The sequence below is a fragment of the Ostrinia nubilalis genome, chromosome 23 (genome assembly GCF_963855985.1).
Source record: "Ostrinia nubilalis chromosome 23, ilOstNubi1.1, whole genome shotgun sequence".
Taxonomy (NCBI): domain Eukaryota; kingdom Metazoa; phylum Arthropoda; class Insecta; order Lepidoptera; family Crambidae; genus Ostrinia; species Ostrinia nubilalis.
The window spans coordinates 754508-774019 of record NC_087110.1 but is presented as its reverse complement, the minus strand read 5'-3'; the positions used below and the strand labels follow the sequence as shown (position 1 = coordinate 774019).

At 37.7% G+C, this 19512-nt stretch overlaps 1 protein-coding gene across 4 annotated transcripts in view; it reads left to right on the top strand.

Moving 5' to 3' along the window:
• Window positions 1-19512, top strand: part of LOC135083430 (insulin gene enhancer protein ISL-1) — a 71864-nt gene that overhangs the window by 46789 nt on the left and 5563 nt on the right. For all 4 annotated transcript variants that reach the window (XM_063978177.1, XM_063978176.1, XM_063978175.1 and 1 more), the window contains exons 2-5: window positions 2805-2994; window positions 11610-11740; window positions 13797-13864; window positions 16437-16539. In XM_063978177.1, coding sequence (XP_063834247.1) covers window positions 2805-2994; window positions 11610-11740; window positions 13797-13864; window positions 16437-16539 — 492 coding nt within the window. The remainder of the gene's footprint in view (window positions 1-2804; window positions 2995-11609; window positions 11741-13796; window positions 13865-16436; window positions 16540-19512) is intronic.

The window sequence follows — 19512 nt, the reverse complement described above, 5'->3', positions numbered from 1 at the left end:
TACAAAATCCAGCGATTCGTCACGCTCCGCACTGCACAGTGGTGACTCACGAAGGTCGTGGACCCCAGTGCATCTTAACCTGTGTCGGTAGCAATAGTCTGAGTTACACCTGGGTCTTGGGTTCGATCCCGAGTTGCTAAGAAATGAGTTTTGAGTGCCACAATCAGGGCTATGGCTTTCATATTTAACAGTTGGTACCAAAAGACCTTACTCTACAGTGGCGCCATCCTGGTGAGTGCAAAATGAGATTGTTCAACTTCAACGCTCACCTGCGTGGCTGCGTGATGATGATGTATTGTATAAAACATATTTAGTCTAGTTTCTGACACAATTTATCTAAATTATCAAACTTATGACTATAAAATGTTGAGATTAAATAAACCTTTTAATAACTCTAGGTTTATAATTTATTCTGATAATATAATAAACTTGCAGGGATTTTTCCCGACTTTTCCGCATAGGTGTCGGGTTTCCTGTAGGTGCTTACTTTCCAAGCCCCTAGCTAAAGCCCCTTAGGGATTAGAATTTTATAAACTCCTTTTATATCTCCCCAACACGTTAAGTACCTATACGGAACTTTTTCCTTGGGATTTTATAACTTCTTTCAATACTTGGTTGTAGAGGGGGGTAATGTTGTTGGATATTGCTAGTTTTCCTCAAAAAAAAAAGTCATACTCAATGGATTTCCATATTTAAGGTGTTCTTTTTATGTTGCTATAAAATCTATGTAATTGCATCTGCAAGCAAAAAGTTTACAGAAGTTTTTGAAATATAATTATCTTCTATCATTTTTGTTATTTTAATGTTGGTGACATGACCATAGATAAAGAATATTTGACTTCCGGAAATACCTTTTTTTTTTCAGAGCAAAGGCATTTGTCGTATACATCCTAGATGTTCCAATATTAAAACTTAAATCTTAAGTTTAAATTAAATAACATTAATCCGTTTCTAATAAATTTCGTCAGGCATACCTACATAGCAATGATTGATACATTACAATCAAATGGACTTATAGGGTCATCCAAAAGTTCAAATTTAAACTCCTCAAACCACTTGTCTACAGAAACCAGTCAATCAACCGTACTATTTATATAAAAATGTTTACTTGTCCGCCAATCGATGACCGTGACGTGCGACAGAGAGGTGCGCGCGAAAGAGATGTGCATACTCCGTCAGTGTGGCCACAGTAGGCGGGCAGCCACCACGCCCTATGGACATATTGATTTTGGGCGCACGTATAATTTATTCATAATTCTCACATAATTCTTTTATTATTGGCATCAAGCTGCGATTATTCGAGTTTCGTTGTAAATAGAAAGTTTTTTGAATGCTTTGTTGTGGTCGGGTAATCGGGCTGTTTGTGAATTTTACTTTGTCACTAAATAAGTTATTGTAGTGTTGAGGCTTTTTAAGATACTTTTTGGAAGTCTCGAATAAGAAACGTATTAAAACTTTTGATAAAACTGTATACCTACTCTGTCTAATTTATGTCCAATTCCAAACACTAAGGCTATCTTACTTTAACTTTATCAAACGTCAGATATCTGTCAAACTCCATACAAAACACACTGGTTATATTTACGATTAAAGTTAGGTAGTGCAACTCAGTAACTATAAGCCGACACTAACAATAATTCTCATTGACTTTACAGTCTCTTGAACTTTTATAAAGTAGGGATCTTTCGGTTCTTTTAATTAAAGTATTGTTAGCTAAGTTAAGTACCATGCTAGTTAAGTCAAACGTAGCTTAACTAGAACCGCGTCGCCCTGCTTGATGCACCGGCCTCAAAAAGATAGCAGGCAGCGGCTTATTTGTGGAATGCCTTCCCTTGGGGAACCTAAAGTTCAGCAATAAACTGTCATGCACTGAAATGACGAATATGAAATTGATGTTTATTCATCAGACACTCTTTTCCGGTACAATTTGCTGCTCCGAGTGTGCGATCTGTAGTTACCTCTAGCATTAACAACTTTCGTCTTCGAATCGTTTGCGTATTCGACAAAATTCGATACTCAACCTTCGAATTAAACCATAAGGGGTCATCCATAAAGTACGTCACACGTAAAGAGGGGGGGAGGGGGTCGACAAAGTGTGACATGGTGTGACAAGGGGTGGGAGGGGTCCTAAGTTTCGTGACGTCACATTTCAAAATCTAATATATTCTAGAGGTACTAATCGCGTAATTTGAAATATAAATTAAACTAAAAAATACCCCCACCACTTAAGCACAACTCCGTCGAAGTCGAAAACCTAGGAGAGTCTTATTGGGCAACCAATGAAGCCATTAAATCAATAAAATCTTTTGTAGAAATTATTTCAAATTTAAAATCTAATTCTACTGGCCTATAATGCCGCCAAACGCACCGTACGTACCTCGCGCGTGATTTTATTGTTTCTATTTGTTGCTATTTTTTCGTTAATTTAATAATTTTTCGATGTGAATTTGCAAAACATGTGACGTCACAATAGGGAGGGGGGGGGGGGGGGGGGGGTCGCAGAAATGTGACCACCTGTGACAAGGACGGGGGAGGGGTCAAAAAATCATGAAATTCGTGTGACGTACTTTATGGATGGCCCCTAACGTGACAATTTTGATTGTCAAAATAAGTTTCGTGCAACCATTTCCCATACTAAGTTCACTTTACGACACGTTCACAAGGGCGCTGTTGTAGTTTTCGTACTAAATCTTTTGATGGCGATTCGAATATGCAAACGATTCGAACTCGAAAGTTTTTCGTGCTAGCTGTACTTGGAGCCTAGGGCTACCATGTATTTCATAGTGTCCCTCTGATCTTTCCAGAAAAACTCCGGCTGTCGCTATGCGTCGGCTGCGGCGGGCAGATCCACGACCAGTACATCCTGCGGGTGGCGCCCGACCTGGAGTGGCACGCCGCCTGCCTCAAGTGCCAGGAGTGCCGCCAGTTCCTCGACGAATCCTGCACCTGCTTCGTGAGGGACGGGAAGACGTATTGCAAGAGGGACTACACTAGGTAAGGGCACAGAATAATAATAAGTACTACGTACAGAAGTTTTACTTCGCGAAGGTATTTAAAAAAATGTATGCTCAATGTCATTAACAATATGGTGTAATTTAGCCTGTCTCAAGAGTCAATGCACCATTTTGTTGACAAACGTCAGTGATCGGCACTGCGCCGAAGCTATAGGGCTGACTTCGGTAAAATGATGTGACGTGAGGTGCCAAACTGCGGAAAATGGCGGAGGAAATACATGATTTAGCATGAATAATATTAACTACTTATTTACCTCTCAGTGTCTTGAGGCAACTTAAAAAATTACATTCTGTGTTTTTATTATTATTTAGGCAGTTAAATACTGCACAGTATTTAGTACACCATTTTATTTATTTTCTTCCATCATACACAAGAATACGCGTGCGTGAGTCAATGTTCTCTCGTAAGTGAGGCCTTGTCGAATAGTATCCTGTAGGTGGGCGATCGTGCGTGTTTTGTTTTCGATGTAAACTCGCGGAGATGAACAGGCCTGGTAAGGGTACAAGATAATTCTTCTTCTTGTAATGTAATGTAACTCATTAATAAACGTCGCGTTAAGACCCGTGTCTCGCTATTTTAGTTGAAATGGAACGCGAAAGTTTAAAATCTAAAATTCTTCTTTTTGTCGTGTCGACAACAAACCTATACATTATCAGCCCAAAACTCCGCTACAAGAGTGGCGTTGTCAGTAGCATTTGTTGAATCTTCCTGCGTGCCGTTGTTTGGGCACGCATGTTACAACATCATGTACTTCGTCGACAGGGGAACAAGGGGTATTACAACACGTATACTAATAAACGGAATCCTGCAAAAAACGGAATGCTAATTTGTAATAGAGCCTATCACTGCTGAATTCACTGCAACTTTAGGACCCCTAAATAAGTCACTAAACATAACAGTCTTAATTTCGAAACAATTTCACGGAGCGAAGAGTTTTTGGAATTACAACTGTCACGTTTTTTAACTGATCTAGGGAGACTGAGTAGCCAGGATTTAAAGATCTTAGCCAATAAAGCCCTGCCGATTAGTTTAATCTTCTTTTCGGTCTTAAGTCTTCACATCTCGTAGGGAAATTGATAATATCAACTGATATTCGCAATCAGAATCGCTAGAAGTTGGGTAGGTATTCTTAGGTTGCTTATTACCTACTCAGTTTAGTACACTGAGAGGTGGCCAGAAGTGGGAAGCTTCCCACCTACCCACTTAGAAATTATTAACCCTTATATTAGCTGGGTACGCCCAATGTACCAATGTACTTTTGGTTTATGACGTCGCCTTCGCTTCAGGAATTTGAAACAAATTCGTTGAAACAACTGAACAATTCCACGTTCATACTCAAGACTTACGAAAGCGTAAGCAACTCTAACCGGACTCCATTAATAGACCAGTTTATAATCAAAGTCCTCAAACAAAAAGGAATTCATAACCGCCCGTCAATCATGCCACGACGCGGCGCCACTTTTTCAGGCAGACTCACAAGTTGAATTCACTAAAATAACCCACCATGTTTACCTTTTCACCCTTCATCTTTCGCTGCTAAAATATAGAATTACACATCGACATAATTCAAAGACAACCCGCGCAAGATAAACAAATTGCTACTACACAGTTTTAAGGTTCAATTTTGGTTGGTGATAGATAAAAATAGCGGTAAAATAATGTTTGTCGTGACGCTGTGATGTGCCGAAGAGAAAACAAGCTGCGTTTGACTGAGCATTATGTATTTTGGCGCCAAAACAAACGTCAGTTTGACAGCGCGGCGGGCGGCGGGAACTCGATAGCTCTATGCTCTATGGTGTTTGTTTCCGTTTACGTCGGCCGAAAAGTAAAGGTATTTTTTTCTGTAATGGACTTTTTGGTAAATATTGTGAAATCTTTACCGGCTTTTTGTGGGTATCTCCGAGTTTGATATTGTAAGAGCGGTGCCGACAGAAGCTCAAAAATATATTTTCGAGTTTTCAAAATGTGTGTTTCTAACATACCTGATGTCCACACTCGCTTTTGTCATTTATTCTTTGCCTATTAGATTAACTAGGTGACAGACAACTATAAGATAAACATAAAAGAACAATATAGAACCCAGTTTTATTTCTCGCCCATAAAACACGAAAGAAAGTGGTTAGTGAAACTTTTTCACCGCAATATTAATTAAAACAAACATACAGTATCGGTTTATGATTAATTCCATTAGTGTAATTGAACACGCTCTAACGCGATGACGCGGGGTGAATATTCTCAAACCGCACGAAACATGCATTTGGTAATTAAATTAGATTGCGTGCGCTTGCGTTCTCTATCAGATGCGTTACCCCACGTTTTGATAAACGCAGTAATTCATAACTTAAATCATCTTTTTAAGGTCTAACTAATAATTACCAAATGTCTACTCACCTCCGACCACATAATGTATCTATCATCAGCTCTATGTGCAGATTTTCTGGTGGATTTAAATTATTATTTTGATTAAATGTATAACCTAATTTCAATCAGTTAATAGAAAATCGAGTAAATAAAAATATAGAGATAAAAAGTTTTCAAAAGAAATAATGCGGGTAGTCTATTTTGGTGGTTTTCCCAAAAAGTCATAAGTTCTTTTAAGAAACTGTAAGTAATCGTAAAGAAATCGAACGAATCTCGATCGATATCAGGGTAAGACCCCAATACATTAAGTAAGATGAACCCTTTCCCAGTGAATATACACGGAAGCGTTTGTTTACGCGCGCGTCGGAAACGCAGACAGACGGACTTTATTTTTATATTAATTCGACAAATCACACCCTGTATAGATGCTTTTAGGCGCTTCCGATAGGATATTGGCGTCTGTCAACGGTGTATTAGTGAAGGTCAGTTTTTATGGGAAATTAATAGAAATAAGATTTTTATAATAACATGTTACGGATATCCTGACATGGGCATTAAATGGATTTAAATTAGTGTAATTAGGTAGGAAGTACTGTTTGCTCTGAAAAAAGTTTGTTTATGTTTACCATGATGGAAAACTGTTGCCACTATAAGTACTTAATTTAAGAGGACTCTACTATTATCTAACTACTAGCGACCACCCGCGACTTCGTACGCGTGGACCCCGTTTTACCCCCTTAGGGGTTAAATTTTGCAAAATCCCGTCTTAGTGAGCACCTACATTCTAAAAGGAACCCCCATGCAAAATTTGAGACTCCTAGCACTTGTAGTTTCTGAAATTCGTGATGAGTGAGTGAGTCAGTCAGTCACTCAGTGACCTTTCGCTTTTTGTATGTATAAGGACGAAATCATAAAATGAGATTTACTTTAGCGTTATTTTCAAATTTCCAATGATACAGAACTGTCAATATTTTGACTTTACCTACTTATTTCGCCCTAACCCTCATTTGACCCGCAGCTGCAGTGCTGCCAACATCAGCATCCCTAAATAGCCGCGCAAACAGTAACCGGAGCCCGTGTATAGGATATCGCTAATTGGCGGCGCGACCCCGCTTGCTGCCTATCCCTATAGCCTGAAATAACAAAATTATGCTCTTTTTACAAGAAAACATTGTTTGAGACTGACGAGCGAGAGATATGGGCTTTTTGAAATGTATAGGCTTTAACTGTTTGGTAGGTGTGTCGAAGTTAGTTTGCTTCTAGGAAGAATTCAGCAATTCTTTAAATAAGTAGAAATAGGAAAAACTGAAGGTCAAATTCTTCATTCATTAGTAGTGTGTAAGCACTTAGCTTGCCCTACCACCACGTTAGGACAACATATCGGCTGATGCTGAGTAGACGAAAAAACTCGGTCAAGTCACCATAAAGATTAATGTAGCAAAACAAACTAACATTAATTAGATAACGAGAACACATCGTTACAATTCGTTTGACATAAATAAACTTGACTTGACGGGCCACACTTTTTATTGCCAACTTTCAAATACCAACTGTACCATAGACAGCAATTTCCGCGCGCGGGAAAAGCAACTTTTTATTTATTTTTATTTTTTTTTTCCCTATGATGGCATGCACGGCTTGTGCGTCAGCCACGACGAAGTAAGGTAAAGGTTGGGAAACGTATAGGAAAGTAAAAATGGAAAACGGAAAAAAAAAAAGGTTTCAAAGGATCAGGAAAGTAAAGGAGAGAACAAAATGATAAATAAAGCAACTTTTTAATCATTGACGTTTTATTTTTTAATCGGCGCGCACCCCGCACTGAGCAGGTGGCATACAGCCTAACCCTACGTATAGCGAGGCTTTTAGCGCGATTGGCGGGGCTCATTCCACTGAGTGCCGGTCAATAACCTCCCAAGGGAGGGGCTTTAAAAATATACTTAGAGGTTCGCGACGCGACGGAGGCACAGAATTGAAAGCGGGGGTATTTACGTTTTAGGGTTTCTGTTTTTCGGATGTAGGGTGTTTGGAATAATGCCGTTTGACATGTTTATGTTTGTGGACGAAAGGACGCGACGATGTGGCACTTAGCACAAGTTTAAAATGTCCTCAGCAATAAATTATCGTCATTAGGTTTGAACTGACTTGCTAAAAAGCAGATTTTCTATTACGGCACCTATTTAAATCCACTTCTTAAGCACGAGGCGAGGCTTATTTATATTATTACGATATCAGTTACCTTTTAATTGCTACACATCGATTATACGATGACATGAGGTATAGTACCTACCATACCTAGAGACCTAGCATCAGTCTAAGATCATCATCATCATCATTTCAGCCATAGAACATCCACTGCTGATCATAGTCCACCCCCGATTTCAAAAACATTATTTTACAATGTTCTGAAATTAACGTATTATGTTTCTTTTCAAATTATTTTTTTAAATCGATCCTTAATTCCATTAGTACAGCAATTTATTCTTATTGAAAGAAAGAAAGAAAGAAAGAAAAATATTTATTCGATGCAAGTAGGTACACAGCAAGATAATAACTAAAACTAGACAACAGGACGTCTACAAGCACCAAAATGGCATCAGCTCAGTATACGCCGTGACGGCAGAGAGCGCATCACGACCACGATTAATCAAACTTCAGTATACAGGGTAATATTTAAATTATTGGCATCCTTTCCATCCTAAAAGATTTCATGATATTTCACGCTGTATAACTCGAATGAAAAAGTTTACGTACTATCCATCACCTTTGTCCTACTGCAAATTGTAATAATATGTATAGTTAAAGTTATGGACTGCTTTACATATTGTACTTAAGGCTTGGTATTTCTACTAAAGTAGGTATTTCGCGCTGTCAAAATCTGCGCGCGCAATTCTTCGCCGAAAACAGCGCGTCAAAGAGCTCCCGCCACAATTTCCAGCTACACAGTATAGAAATACGCAGTTGGTTAGGTTAGGTTGACTTCCTTCCCTTCAAGCGTCACACTCACAACACTTTCTAATACAAATCATATCCAAGTGATACAAATTAAAACACCTTTCAGACTTTTTGGGAATATATTCTAGAATCTAATAAATATAAAATAAAATATAACTGCAGAAATAAACACGGTTCAAAGTGGCCGTGGCGTCGCCCGACCTTCTGGAAGTTCTGCGCCAGCTTAAAGAATTTCAAGATTACTTCACCCGACCTATCGGTAGGCCCTTGGGAGCTTGAGCGATTGGAATTTTTTTTTATGATAAGTTACTCTTAGTAGCGATTATTTAGAGCTTGGATAATAAATTTAATTATAGTTGTTGCAATTCACGAAGCTTTGCATGTGGTTAATAACATTAATCAGTATAGGTACGCATCAATTTTGTTCAGTCTCTTTGTTTATTAATAAATAAAAATATCATACTAAAATTGCAGAAATATATTTGTTTGTATTGGTCTGGGTGTTTTCTTTCTATAATATATATGATGTATGTACGGGGTTCAGTACCTATCGAAAATTGCTATGAGCATCACACGCGGTTACCTGCGTACCTCTGTGCACTCATGGGAGTTTAAGCAGAGGTCCCTAGAGTTTGACTTTGAGCTTTGTTTATAGTCATTACGAAGCAGACTGATGGGAAACTGCACTGTCTTGAATTCGAAAGGGTAATTTGACGGTGTTTGGGGAATTCTAGGAATAAATACAGAGTCTCCTCATTGAGATTGAGACATTTCAATTTGAGATTTCACTTGACATTGAACACAATCTGAAATGGAGTTTTCAAACACTTGTAAAAATAAAAAGTAATTAAATCAAAGGCACTAAGTAGTATATATTGATATCAACTTCGAAGAAAATGACTGCCAAAATTACTTTCTACCCGTTCCACACGTCTTTCATGAATTATATTAAGGTATTGTTAAACTAAATTTCAAGTAGATTGAACCAAGGAATCACTTTGTCCCATACAAACTTTGCCCCCTTTTTCCACCCCCTTCATTTCATGACCCCATTTCGGAAAATCTTTTCTTATGAGATGTCTACGTCATAAAAAGAACACACCTTCCAACTTTCAGGTCTCTACGATATCCGTCAGTCATTTAGGACAAACAATTTTTATTAGTTGTTCAAAACTCTATCGTTCCAGGTATGTCATTGACAAGAGGGCGCTACTATCTTAATGGGTTATTCATTAGTCCACTTGACATTTCAGAATCGTTTGACTTTAGATACCTAAGCGATTTGATATTCGGAGTCTTTTAATGAAATCAAGTTCTGAAATAACTTGACGTGTTGTACCCGATCAAGCTTTTCATTGCAGGACAGTTAAATAGTTTTATTATTAGTTTCTTCTCTAAGTCTTAATTTGTCAGAGTAGGTAAAGGCTCCATGAGATTAGCTTTATAATAGTTTTTAATTTTTTTCTTGAAATATTTGACGCCTTGTAATCTTTTGTAATCTCTCGTTAATATAGATCCACACAAATAAAGAATGTTTGACTTCGACTTTAATAATTATGCTCTTACATAATTATAAATAAACTAGCTTTCCGCCCGCCGCTTCGCCCGCGTGGAATTTTTTGGTTTTTATATAACCTATTACACTAAGATATAATGTGGCTTTCAATTGGTGAAAGATTTTTTAAAATCAGTTCAGTAGATCCCGAGATTACCCCTTACAATTTAACAAATATACAAACACACAAACTTTACCTCTTTATAATATTAGATTATAGATAGGTAATTTGAAACCCTATTTTGTTTTATTCTTTTTTTTATTTTAAATATTTCACGATCCAAACTAATATTTACTGTAAGTAAATGCTAAATCGAAAATATTAGTTTGGATTGTGAAATATCCTACTAATATTATAAAGGCGAAAGTTTGGATGTCTGGATGTCATGATGTCTGGATGTCTGGATGTCTGGATGTTTGTTACTCTTTCACGCAAAAGCTACTGAACGGATTTGTTGAAACTTTACAGTATTATTGTTTATAACCCAGATTAACATTATGACGATATGTGGCAAATAAATTTCAATAAATAAATAAAACGTGTCTAAAAGCGCCATCTATCGTCATTGGTTAAAATCTACAGCACTGGACAAACTACGGTATGACGTTCGTAAATATTGATTCGGGGGAAACCGTGAAACGTCATCTATCAACATGGGTAAAATGAGGTAAAACATCATATCTAACGGGGGTAAAACGAGGTCCACGCGAACGAAGTCGCGGGCGGCCGCTAGTTTATAATAGGTAGCTTTCCCTCCGCAACCTTATTGGTATTCCATGTATGTGTCTTTTAACTGAGTTCTGTTAAACATTTCATGTATAATTTGTTCAATTATAACTCTATTTAAGGGAGGCCTTTGTCCAGCAGTGGACGTCTTTCGGCTGAAACGAACGAACGATAACTCTATTTACATCTGCATCTGTAAGCAAGGATTCATGTTCTCCAGCCCAGATGCCGAGTAAACAGAATCGTCTTTCAGTGACGTGCAGCTTATTTGTGTCAGTGTGCTCTTCTAAAGAGTGAAGACGATTGTATGTAGGTACTATTAAAATGTAATTTTAACTCATTGGTTTTGTCTCATATTTGAGGAATGTATCATGAGTAGAGTCTTAGTTTAAAAGGATACCAACGATTTAAATTTCAATAGGTAGACAAAATTCAGAATTATTCTTAGTTATCAAAAATTTTAGCTTTCTCCAGTAACACTGGTATTATTATACTGTGACTCATCAAAGTCATCATTGTCAAAAATATTGACAAATCGCGAACTGTCACGGCAAAAAAACTGGCACGCGTCCGTCCTCCGTAAGCGCCACCGCGCGACTGATTGAGATTGTCCAAGCCGTCATGGGCGATTTTTTCCACATTTTTTAACATAGTAACTAAATAAGACGCAATATAAAAATTTCATCCGTTAAAAGCCCTCAAGTTATTTCTGAACTTTAGTTTAGTAAAAGATTCAGAATCTCAAATCGCTTATTTTAAAAATAAAACCATAATTAGAAAACGAATAGAGGTAACTTTGGGAATTTATTCTATCGAGTCAACTTCATCAAATCGTGTTTCCATCCGTTAATAGCCCTAGAAAATATCCTCAACTATGCCCAAAAAAAATCTTAGCCTTTTATTTTACTGTTTAGTACCTCAAAAATGAAAAATGAAAACATCATTTTCGCCATTTTCTCTGTTACCCGGCCTTAAAGTTTAAAATGTCTTTGTTGACAGGTTATTTGGCACAAAATGCGACAAGTGCGGCGCGTCGTTTAGCAAGAACGACTTCGTGATGCGCGCCAAGACGAAGATCTACCACATCGACTGCTTCCGATGCTGCGCGTGCGCGAGGCAGCTTATACCTGGTCAGTTTGCCATTATATTCAAGCAAATATATTAGTTATGTTAATAGGATGCAAAACCTTGCTCTATGGACCGACGAACTCAAGAAAATAGCTAACAGTTTCCGGAAGAAAATTCCGGGGGATTCCAAATCCATTTTGCATCCCCGCACGAGTGCGGGGTTGTGACGTTACTTACGAAGCTTAACATCTAGCAGTCTAGAATCCTATAGCTGAATATGTTATGCCAATATCCATGTACCAGACTGCATTTCAATTAACATCTGGTGTGACTGCGGTCAAATACTTACTTTGTTCTACATTTAAAAAAAACGTGATTATTTAACATACCTATATTAAGACTAAGTACCTAATATCTCTTTTGTTAGTGACCTAATGTTAATTTCGTCGCACATCCCTTTAACCAAGCACGGATCTAACCCTCAAAAACCACAGAACTGCCTTTACTATGATAGACGTAACTTTTCCTAACAGAAACTGAATGACACCTATAAATTGTATTGCAGTTACACGTGTTATCAGCCACTATCCCGATTTATTTGTACTAATTTAACAAGATTTTAAATAAACCTCGAGATATCTGACATCGGACTCGATAGACTTTGTGGAATCCACAAGAGACACGTGTAAAATTGACCCAGTTTTAACTTTTATATTTTGAAACGAAAGTTTGGCAAGGCGACCAAGCTGTCACATTTATTAGCACAGCTCAGTGTTCCAATTAATCTATACTAACGTTTAAAATAATTATAAATACGAAGAGTTTGTTTGTTTATTTATTTAGTTAATCGCGCTAATCTCAGGAACTACTGTTTGAATTGAAAAATATTGTGTTGAGTTGTCCTTTGTTGTTGTCCTTTTATCGAGGAACTCTTGTAGTAGGCTTCAACATCATGCTACGGCCAATTGGAGCCGAGCACCAAAGAAAAATGTTGCAAAACCTGGGAAAAATTCAAACGATCTTCACAAGTACGAAATCGCGGGCATAGCTGTGTAGGTACTATAATCTAGATAGTACAGGATAGTACAAATTTACAGGCAGTTTGACGTTTCAGCGTCAAACGTCATAATTAATTAGAGGATATCCAGTGATACACAGACAGACAGCTAGGCAGGTGTGACCTGTCAGGCCGAGTAAACGGGAAGCCGGTCCCGGGAAGCGGGAAGGAAGGACCTGACCTATTTTAAGATCGATTGGGAATTATAGGTCAAATCAGGATACTTTGATTGTTTCAAGTTTAATTAATTGTAAAAATACGGTCAGAAGTGGTGGTAGAACTACTTATTTGTATAGTACCTAGTTTCCGCACTGGATCCGATTGGTTTAGGTTTAAGATCCGTAATTTGACGCATTCGGATCGGACGTAGTCAAAGTCAAAAAGTCAAAATTTCTTTATTTGTTTAGACTAATAAATAGTTCTTACAAATCGTCATATGCTCTTAAGGAGCCTCTACATGTCTCATAATCTTTTTACCCTACCAGCGCTTCGAGACCAACATTTGGCAAGTGCTGAGAAGAAGCGCCGCAACAAACTCAGTCACCACTGTCTGCCGGTTAATATAAATAAATAGAAATAGTAGTAGTAGGTACATTCGATTCAGGAGCAGTTCACTGAATTTACTATGCATTCTTGTATGGTGTATCATAAGAATGGGTATACAAGATTGCGTGGTATATTGAACAAGGTAGTGACGTGCTAATATCTAGACTTACATATTAGTGCAAACCGCTCTAACGATTGAAGAATTTGCCACACTGAATGCGATCTGCGACTTTGACCTGCCACAGGCCGCATCCAGTGTGACATGTCCTTTAAGATATAACATACACTTTGTATACTTACCTAAACACGATTATCAAGTGGTATAAATAATGTTTTCTAATTATTATTATCTGTTATTTTCAAAGCACAAGTTTTTTCTTCCTCTGATAACAATCTCACCCGAGGGGTGCACAACTATGGTAGAGCGAGCTTGCCTAGAAAATACTTCTTTCGTTACTTAAGTTTATGTTTAGGAATTTTTGTATATTTCATTAATTGGAGGTTTTTGTCAACAGGTGACGAATTCGCGTTAAGAGAAGGAGGTGCTTTATATTGTAGAGAAGACCACGATGTATTAGAAAAGGTAAATATTATATAAATCACAATATTAATTGTTTTCTTCATTCACTTTTTCTTCAGCCGGCTTACTTAAGCCTATATTCATCATAACTCAAGTGTAAAATGAGCACGCTCAAGCTAAAACTCTCAATTCAGAAACTCAGGGTTAACATACGAGTATCTTATAGTTAAGTACCTTGGTGTTCCTTTCACACCACTTCTCACGGCCCTGACTAAGCCCTGAGTAATTTTCTTCAACGAATACCTACCACTAAAAAAATATCACTACTATAGACTGAAAACCGATTGTCTCTCGATGAATTCGACTTCTTATATCATCACTAGCTTTCCGCCCGCGGCTTCGCCCGCGTGGAATTTTGTCTGTCACAGAAAAACTTTATCGCGCGCGTCCCTGAAACAGGGACAAAAACTAAGTATCCTATGTCCTTTCCCGGGACTCAAACTATCTCTATGCCAAATTTCAAAATCGGTTCGATTGTTTAGGCGTGTAAGCAAGGCAGACAGACAGAGTTACTTTCGCATTTATAATAAAGTATAGATAATAACTTAATGAGCCTAATGGCTTAATCAAACCCTCGGTATTAATGTTTCAACATAAACTAATTAAAAACTACAACACCGCTCATTATTGGGATAATATTACTAACAACTACTTAGTCCTAACTTAAGTGGTTGCTTAAGCTAGTATTATTAATTATTCTACGCCTAAGGCAATTAGGATAAAAAAGTATCATACCAGTAGCTTATTTTTATAATTAGATGTTTTCCCAAGTTCCAAGTTTTTGCCTACTACATAATTTATGCTTTTAGCTGTCTTTAGTACCCCCCACGCACTGAAGGGTTACCAACCTAGTACAATTTAATTAATTATAGTTCTTATTACATAGGACGACATTTCCTACTACAACGAAGTTGTGCTTTGATAGAAGAAACAAGCCACAATTAAATTATATTAAGAAGGTATCTTGTCTTGACTTGTCTACTTCTTTATATTTGTGCCTACCTATCGAATTCACGGGGATTAATACAGTGTGATACAGTAAGATCTCAATGTTTAAAGTATTGCCGCACTCATCGAACTTTACGTAAAAAAACTATCAAAAAATAAAAAAATATCTGGAATTAAAGACACCCTAAATTACTACAACACTCATAAAGTTGCTTGCTCGCTATAACTTAATTAAATGGAAATTTCCAAAAGAGCCAATGTTTTATTCAGGTATCATAGATTGTTAGTTTTTATGCCTTAGATCAAGTATGTTTGATTAGGTATGCCCGTAAAAAGATCGTAAGCTACGAGGCTACTGATCAAACCTTATTTTATAACGTTCCGCTTAAATTAAATTCATTACAAAACTGCCGCACTGTGGGAACTGGTATTAACCATTATTAACACAGAATATATCTAAAGCTCTATAAAAAGCGCCAGATAACCCGAAGACGTGTGCTGTGGCCTGTGAGACTCAGAAAAAGATACAAATGGAACTAGTAACTTCTACTAACTAGTTCTTGTAACGTAATTATAAATGTTATCTGGTTGGTATTGAATAGCGTGTAATCCCTTTTGTTAGCTAAGTATGTAATGTAAGTACTACGAGTACTTACTTTCTAATATTTGAAAAAACTTAAACTGAAACCCAAGAATTAAGCTTTGTAAAACAGCGATAATTGGGTTCTGACTTCCGTGTCACGCAGCACTTACTATCCGTTCGCTTTAAGTTTGCCGCTGGAGATATGACGTCAATCGAAGGGAAGCGTCTATAACTTACAGCAAACTATATTTAAAATATTTTGTATTAATTTATTGATAAAAATTGTGTATTTGCGTAAAATAAGACACATTAATTGCGTTTAATCGCGGTTGGGGAGGGGACGCGCATTCCACGGACCGGCAAACTTAGCGCGAACGGGTAGTAAGTAGTTACAGATTCGACTTCGTGATCGTGATTGATTCGCTAATTATCTCTATACCTTTCCGGTACTATGAGATTGGCTACAACGATTGGGACGAGTTAGAGAAGCAGATGAGCGAGGTCCTTTTGTCTTTAACTTTTGACTTTTTACGTAATCAACAAGTTTGTTAAGATGAACTCAGGTTAGCATGAGAAATGTACCAAATCCTACATTTGCAGGCGAGACTAAACGATCTGATGAATAGGGATGATGACTGGGTATCTAATGAAATCGAAATTCTATTTACAGACAGATAATAAAAAAATGTTGGAAACATTTTTTTTTTCATAATCGATTAATTACAGTATTATATTGAGTTGAATTGTCGCGTGACCTCACTTTTGAGTAAAAAATCTACTCAAGCGTGACGTAACGCGCCATTTCAACTCGATGTAGCACTGTTATTATTTAATTATGAAAGAAAATAAAAAATATGAGTCTAATATTTTCTAATTACATATCTGTTTGACGGACAAATAATTGAAATTTTGTCATCTAGCCTTCCTAGTCATACGTGCCAGATGACCAGTTTGCTAATGAGCTCTTAATATAAATCTCCATTTACTTCTCTATTCTTCTACATAATTATTAGGGTGTTCCTAAACGTCTTGTATTTGTTTCAGAGCGCGAACACGAGCGGTTCGAGTGCGAACCCTGAGAGCAATAACAACACCACCCTCAGCAATAACAACTCGCATCACCCGCACGAGCTTGGCTCCATGTCAGGTAGGTTTCAAGTTCATCTTCATCGTCAACAATTTATTTTCGCCACTTCTTTTCAGCACTAATCGATATATCATCCCGAAGTGTTGGTAGGTAGCTACATCCCTCAAGTGGCGCAAATATGTTAGTCTTCGTACCTACCTAGTACCTACATGTTTGAGCCTTTCGGGATCGAGACGCTAGTAAGAAGTAAGTAAGAACCAAATGCTCATCATCTGTATAGGGAATTAGCCAAGCTGATTGACTGTACACTTGTACAGGTGATGGCAGAGCTGGCGCATTTCTTGGTCAACGAATCAGTTTGGCCATTCAATGCGGATCGCGGAAATGCAGCCAGCATTCTGGGCACCATGTCGCGTTGTTTGGACAGCGATTTCGGACATGTTTTTTATTTAGTCTATGAAAATAATAATTATGATCTCTTAGCTACTATTAATAAACTACACATTTGAATGTAACTAATTTTGTGTCTAAAAATTTAGTCTGGCACTTCTTCTCAGCACGAGGCGATTTATATCCTGAGAGCAGGTGTTTATACACATTGGTCTGATCTAGCCTCTTACTACAAATATGTAATTGAATTAGGTACAATGACAACTGCCTTGCGATAAATCGGTGTAAATTCTATGTAGTGTATAGACCCAGGTTGAAAAAAGAGGCTGGAAATGATGATTGATTTTCTTCATCTTGAAAAGAAGCAGCGGTTTTTAACTCCCAAAAGATTTCAACTAAAAGAATGCCTTCGTAAAAAAATTGAGTCTCACACAAAAACTACTGAATTCCCACTCCCCTTTTGTTAGTTTCACCTGAAATGAATGAAATCACAAATTCGAAAACAATCTGATTGTGTATTGACAAAAGGTACACTGATAACATTGATAAGACCGATATTACAAATGATTCTAGTAAGTCCAATGTTTCTCACAGTGGATCTCACTATATCTAAAGCTTGGCGACTCTACAATGCTATGCTGAAGATATATCTTATTTCCATGTAGTTTTGGATATGATAAATGTGTATTAATATGCTATGCTGCTATGAAATATAAGTTTTAATTTAAAAGTAAAACTCTTTTTTCATAATTTAGAAATGAAAATCTCTGCTTCCAAAACTTTCAGTCTGAAAGACGAATTACAGTCTACCTAAGTAGAGAAAAAAATCAAAATATGTAAAACAACTGCGTAGTAAGTAGTCGACAGCGCATTAGGCTATACATATTTTTTTGCAAAATGGCACGTTTCACAGTACGTCCAATATGGTCCGGAGTTAGTCGTAGAAATATTTGTACAATAAGTTCTCTCAATAGATCCGATTTTCGCCATCCGATTTCTCTGCTTATATCTCAGACTAAGTAATTAGAACTCTAGATGAATCCTTAATTCAAATTTAAGTTAAATGCGAAATCACTCAACAACGTATTTTACAAAGCATTACAAAAGATTCCACAAAAATTTCGCTTCATATATCATCGCTAGTAAAACAGCCACCATTATAGCATCGCTAGCTATACACCCGACCCGAAAACTAAAAACACGATTTGGTCGTTCAACTTATCTATTGACATCCTTAATTAGCCGGTTATCACTCCACCCGGAGTAGATTCGCGAGCGATACCCCTTTGATCTGCCGACAAAGCCGCCGCGCTTTGATGTCGCCGCTAACCTGCGCCGGTTATTTTTATCATTATTGCGTTTTGGGGAAACTGTGATTGGTTTTTAAGTGTTTGCTGTGTTATCGAGTGTGGTAAAAGTATGGGAATATAATTAATAGGCGATGGCAAACAACGGTTGTTGGCAAATACATAATATTGTTTAATAAGTCCCTTTCCAGTTAGTTTCGGTCCCTTTTCAGGGCATTTATACACTTTCACATTATACCTAATCGTCTATTTAGTAAAATAATAGTTCAATCTAAATCCAGAACCCGCTTTTGGTAGAATATTATATCTAGTAAACTTCGAGGACCTTTGGTCTAATCTAAAGAGGCAACAAACGATTACATAGTCGTTGGGTTTCAATTTAATCCTGCTGAATTTGCAAATTGTTCAAGAAAAGTATCGCCATTAGACCTTTAGGTTTTATGAATTAATGTAGAAACTCTGGTCTAGAAACACTTCAAAATCAAAATCAAAAGTGTTTTATTCGAACTTATACAAAAACTTAACTACCCAAAATAAGTGCGTGTTAGCGGTTGCAAAATTCTCCTTCGTTCGTTCGTTTCAGCCAAATGACGTCCACTGCTAGATAAATGCCTCCAAGAATTTCCACAATGACCGGTCCTGCGCTGCCCGCATCCAGGTACCTCCCGCGACCTTCACTAGATCACCGGTCCACCTAGTGGGAGGCCTGACCATACTACGTCTTCCGGCCCGTGGTCGCCACTCGAGAACTTTTCTGCCCCAACAAGCTGTGTGCCCCGCCGCGTGCAGAATTCACATTTTGCGCAATGAGGGCTATCGTTTTAGCGCTCACCAGTTAGCGCCACTGTAGAGTAGGTAAGGTCCTGTCACTTGCTAGTAGCGAAGACAGTGGCGCCAACTTGTGAGCGCTAAAGTGGTAGGAGGACTATCGCATTTGCACTCATCAAGATGGCGCCACTGTAGAGTAAGGTCCTGTCAATCGCCAGGGGTGCCAACTGTTAAGTATAAAAACGATAGCCCTCATTGGCAAATAATGTAAAAAAAAAACGCTCTTGACCCTTCAAATGTAAATTGATTAACATCTGCTAATCTGGTAATCCATTAATACCAGCGTCCACTCATATCGTATGTACAAAGCTGCCCGGCTTAGCCGAGGTGTGAAGCGGGCAGGGCGTTAATTATGCAGCGGACTGTATTGTAATATTTGTAATTGGAGTGGACTGTACTGTGTACGTCAGATGGATTAGATCTTGGACGTGTGAAGTGAAGTTATTAGTTTTGAATAAATTGGTAGGGATGGACGCTATGTCCAATATTCTCTGCAAATAAAAATGAA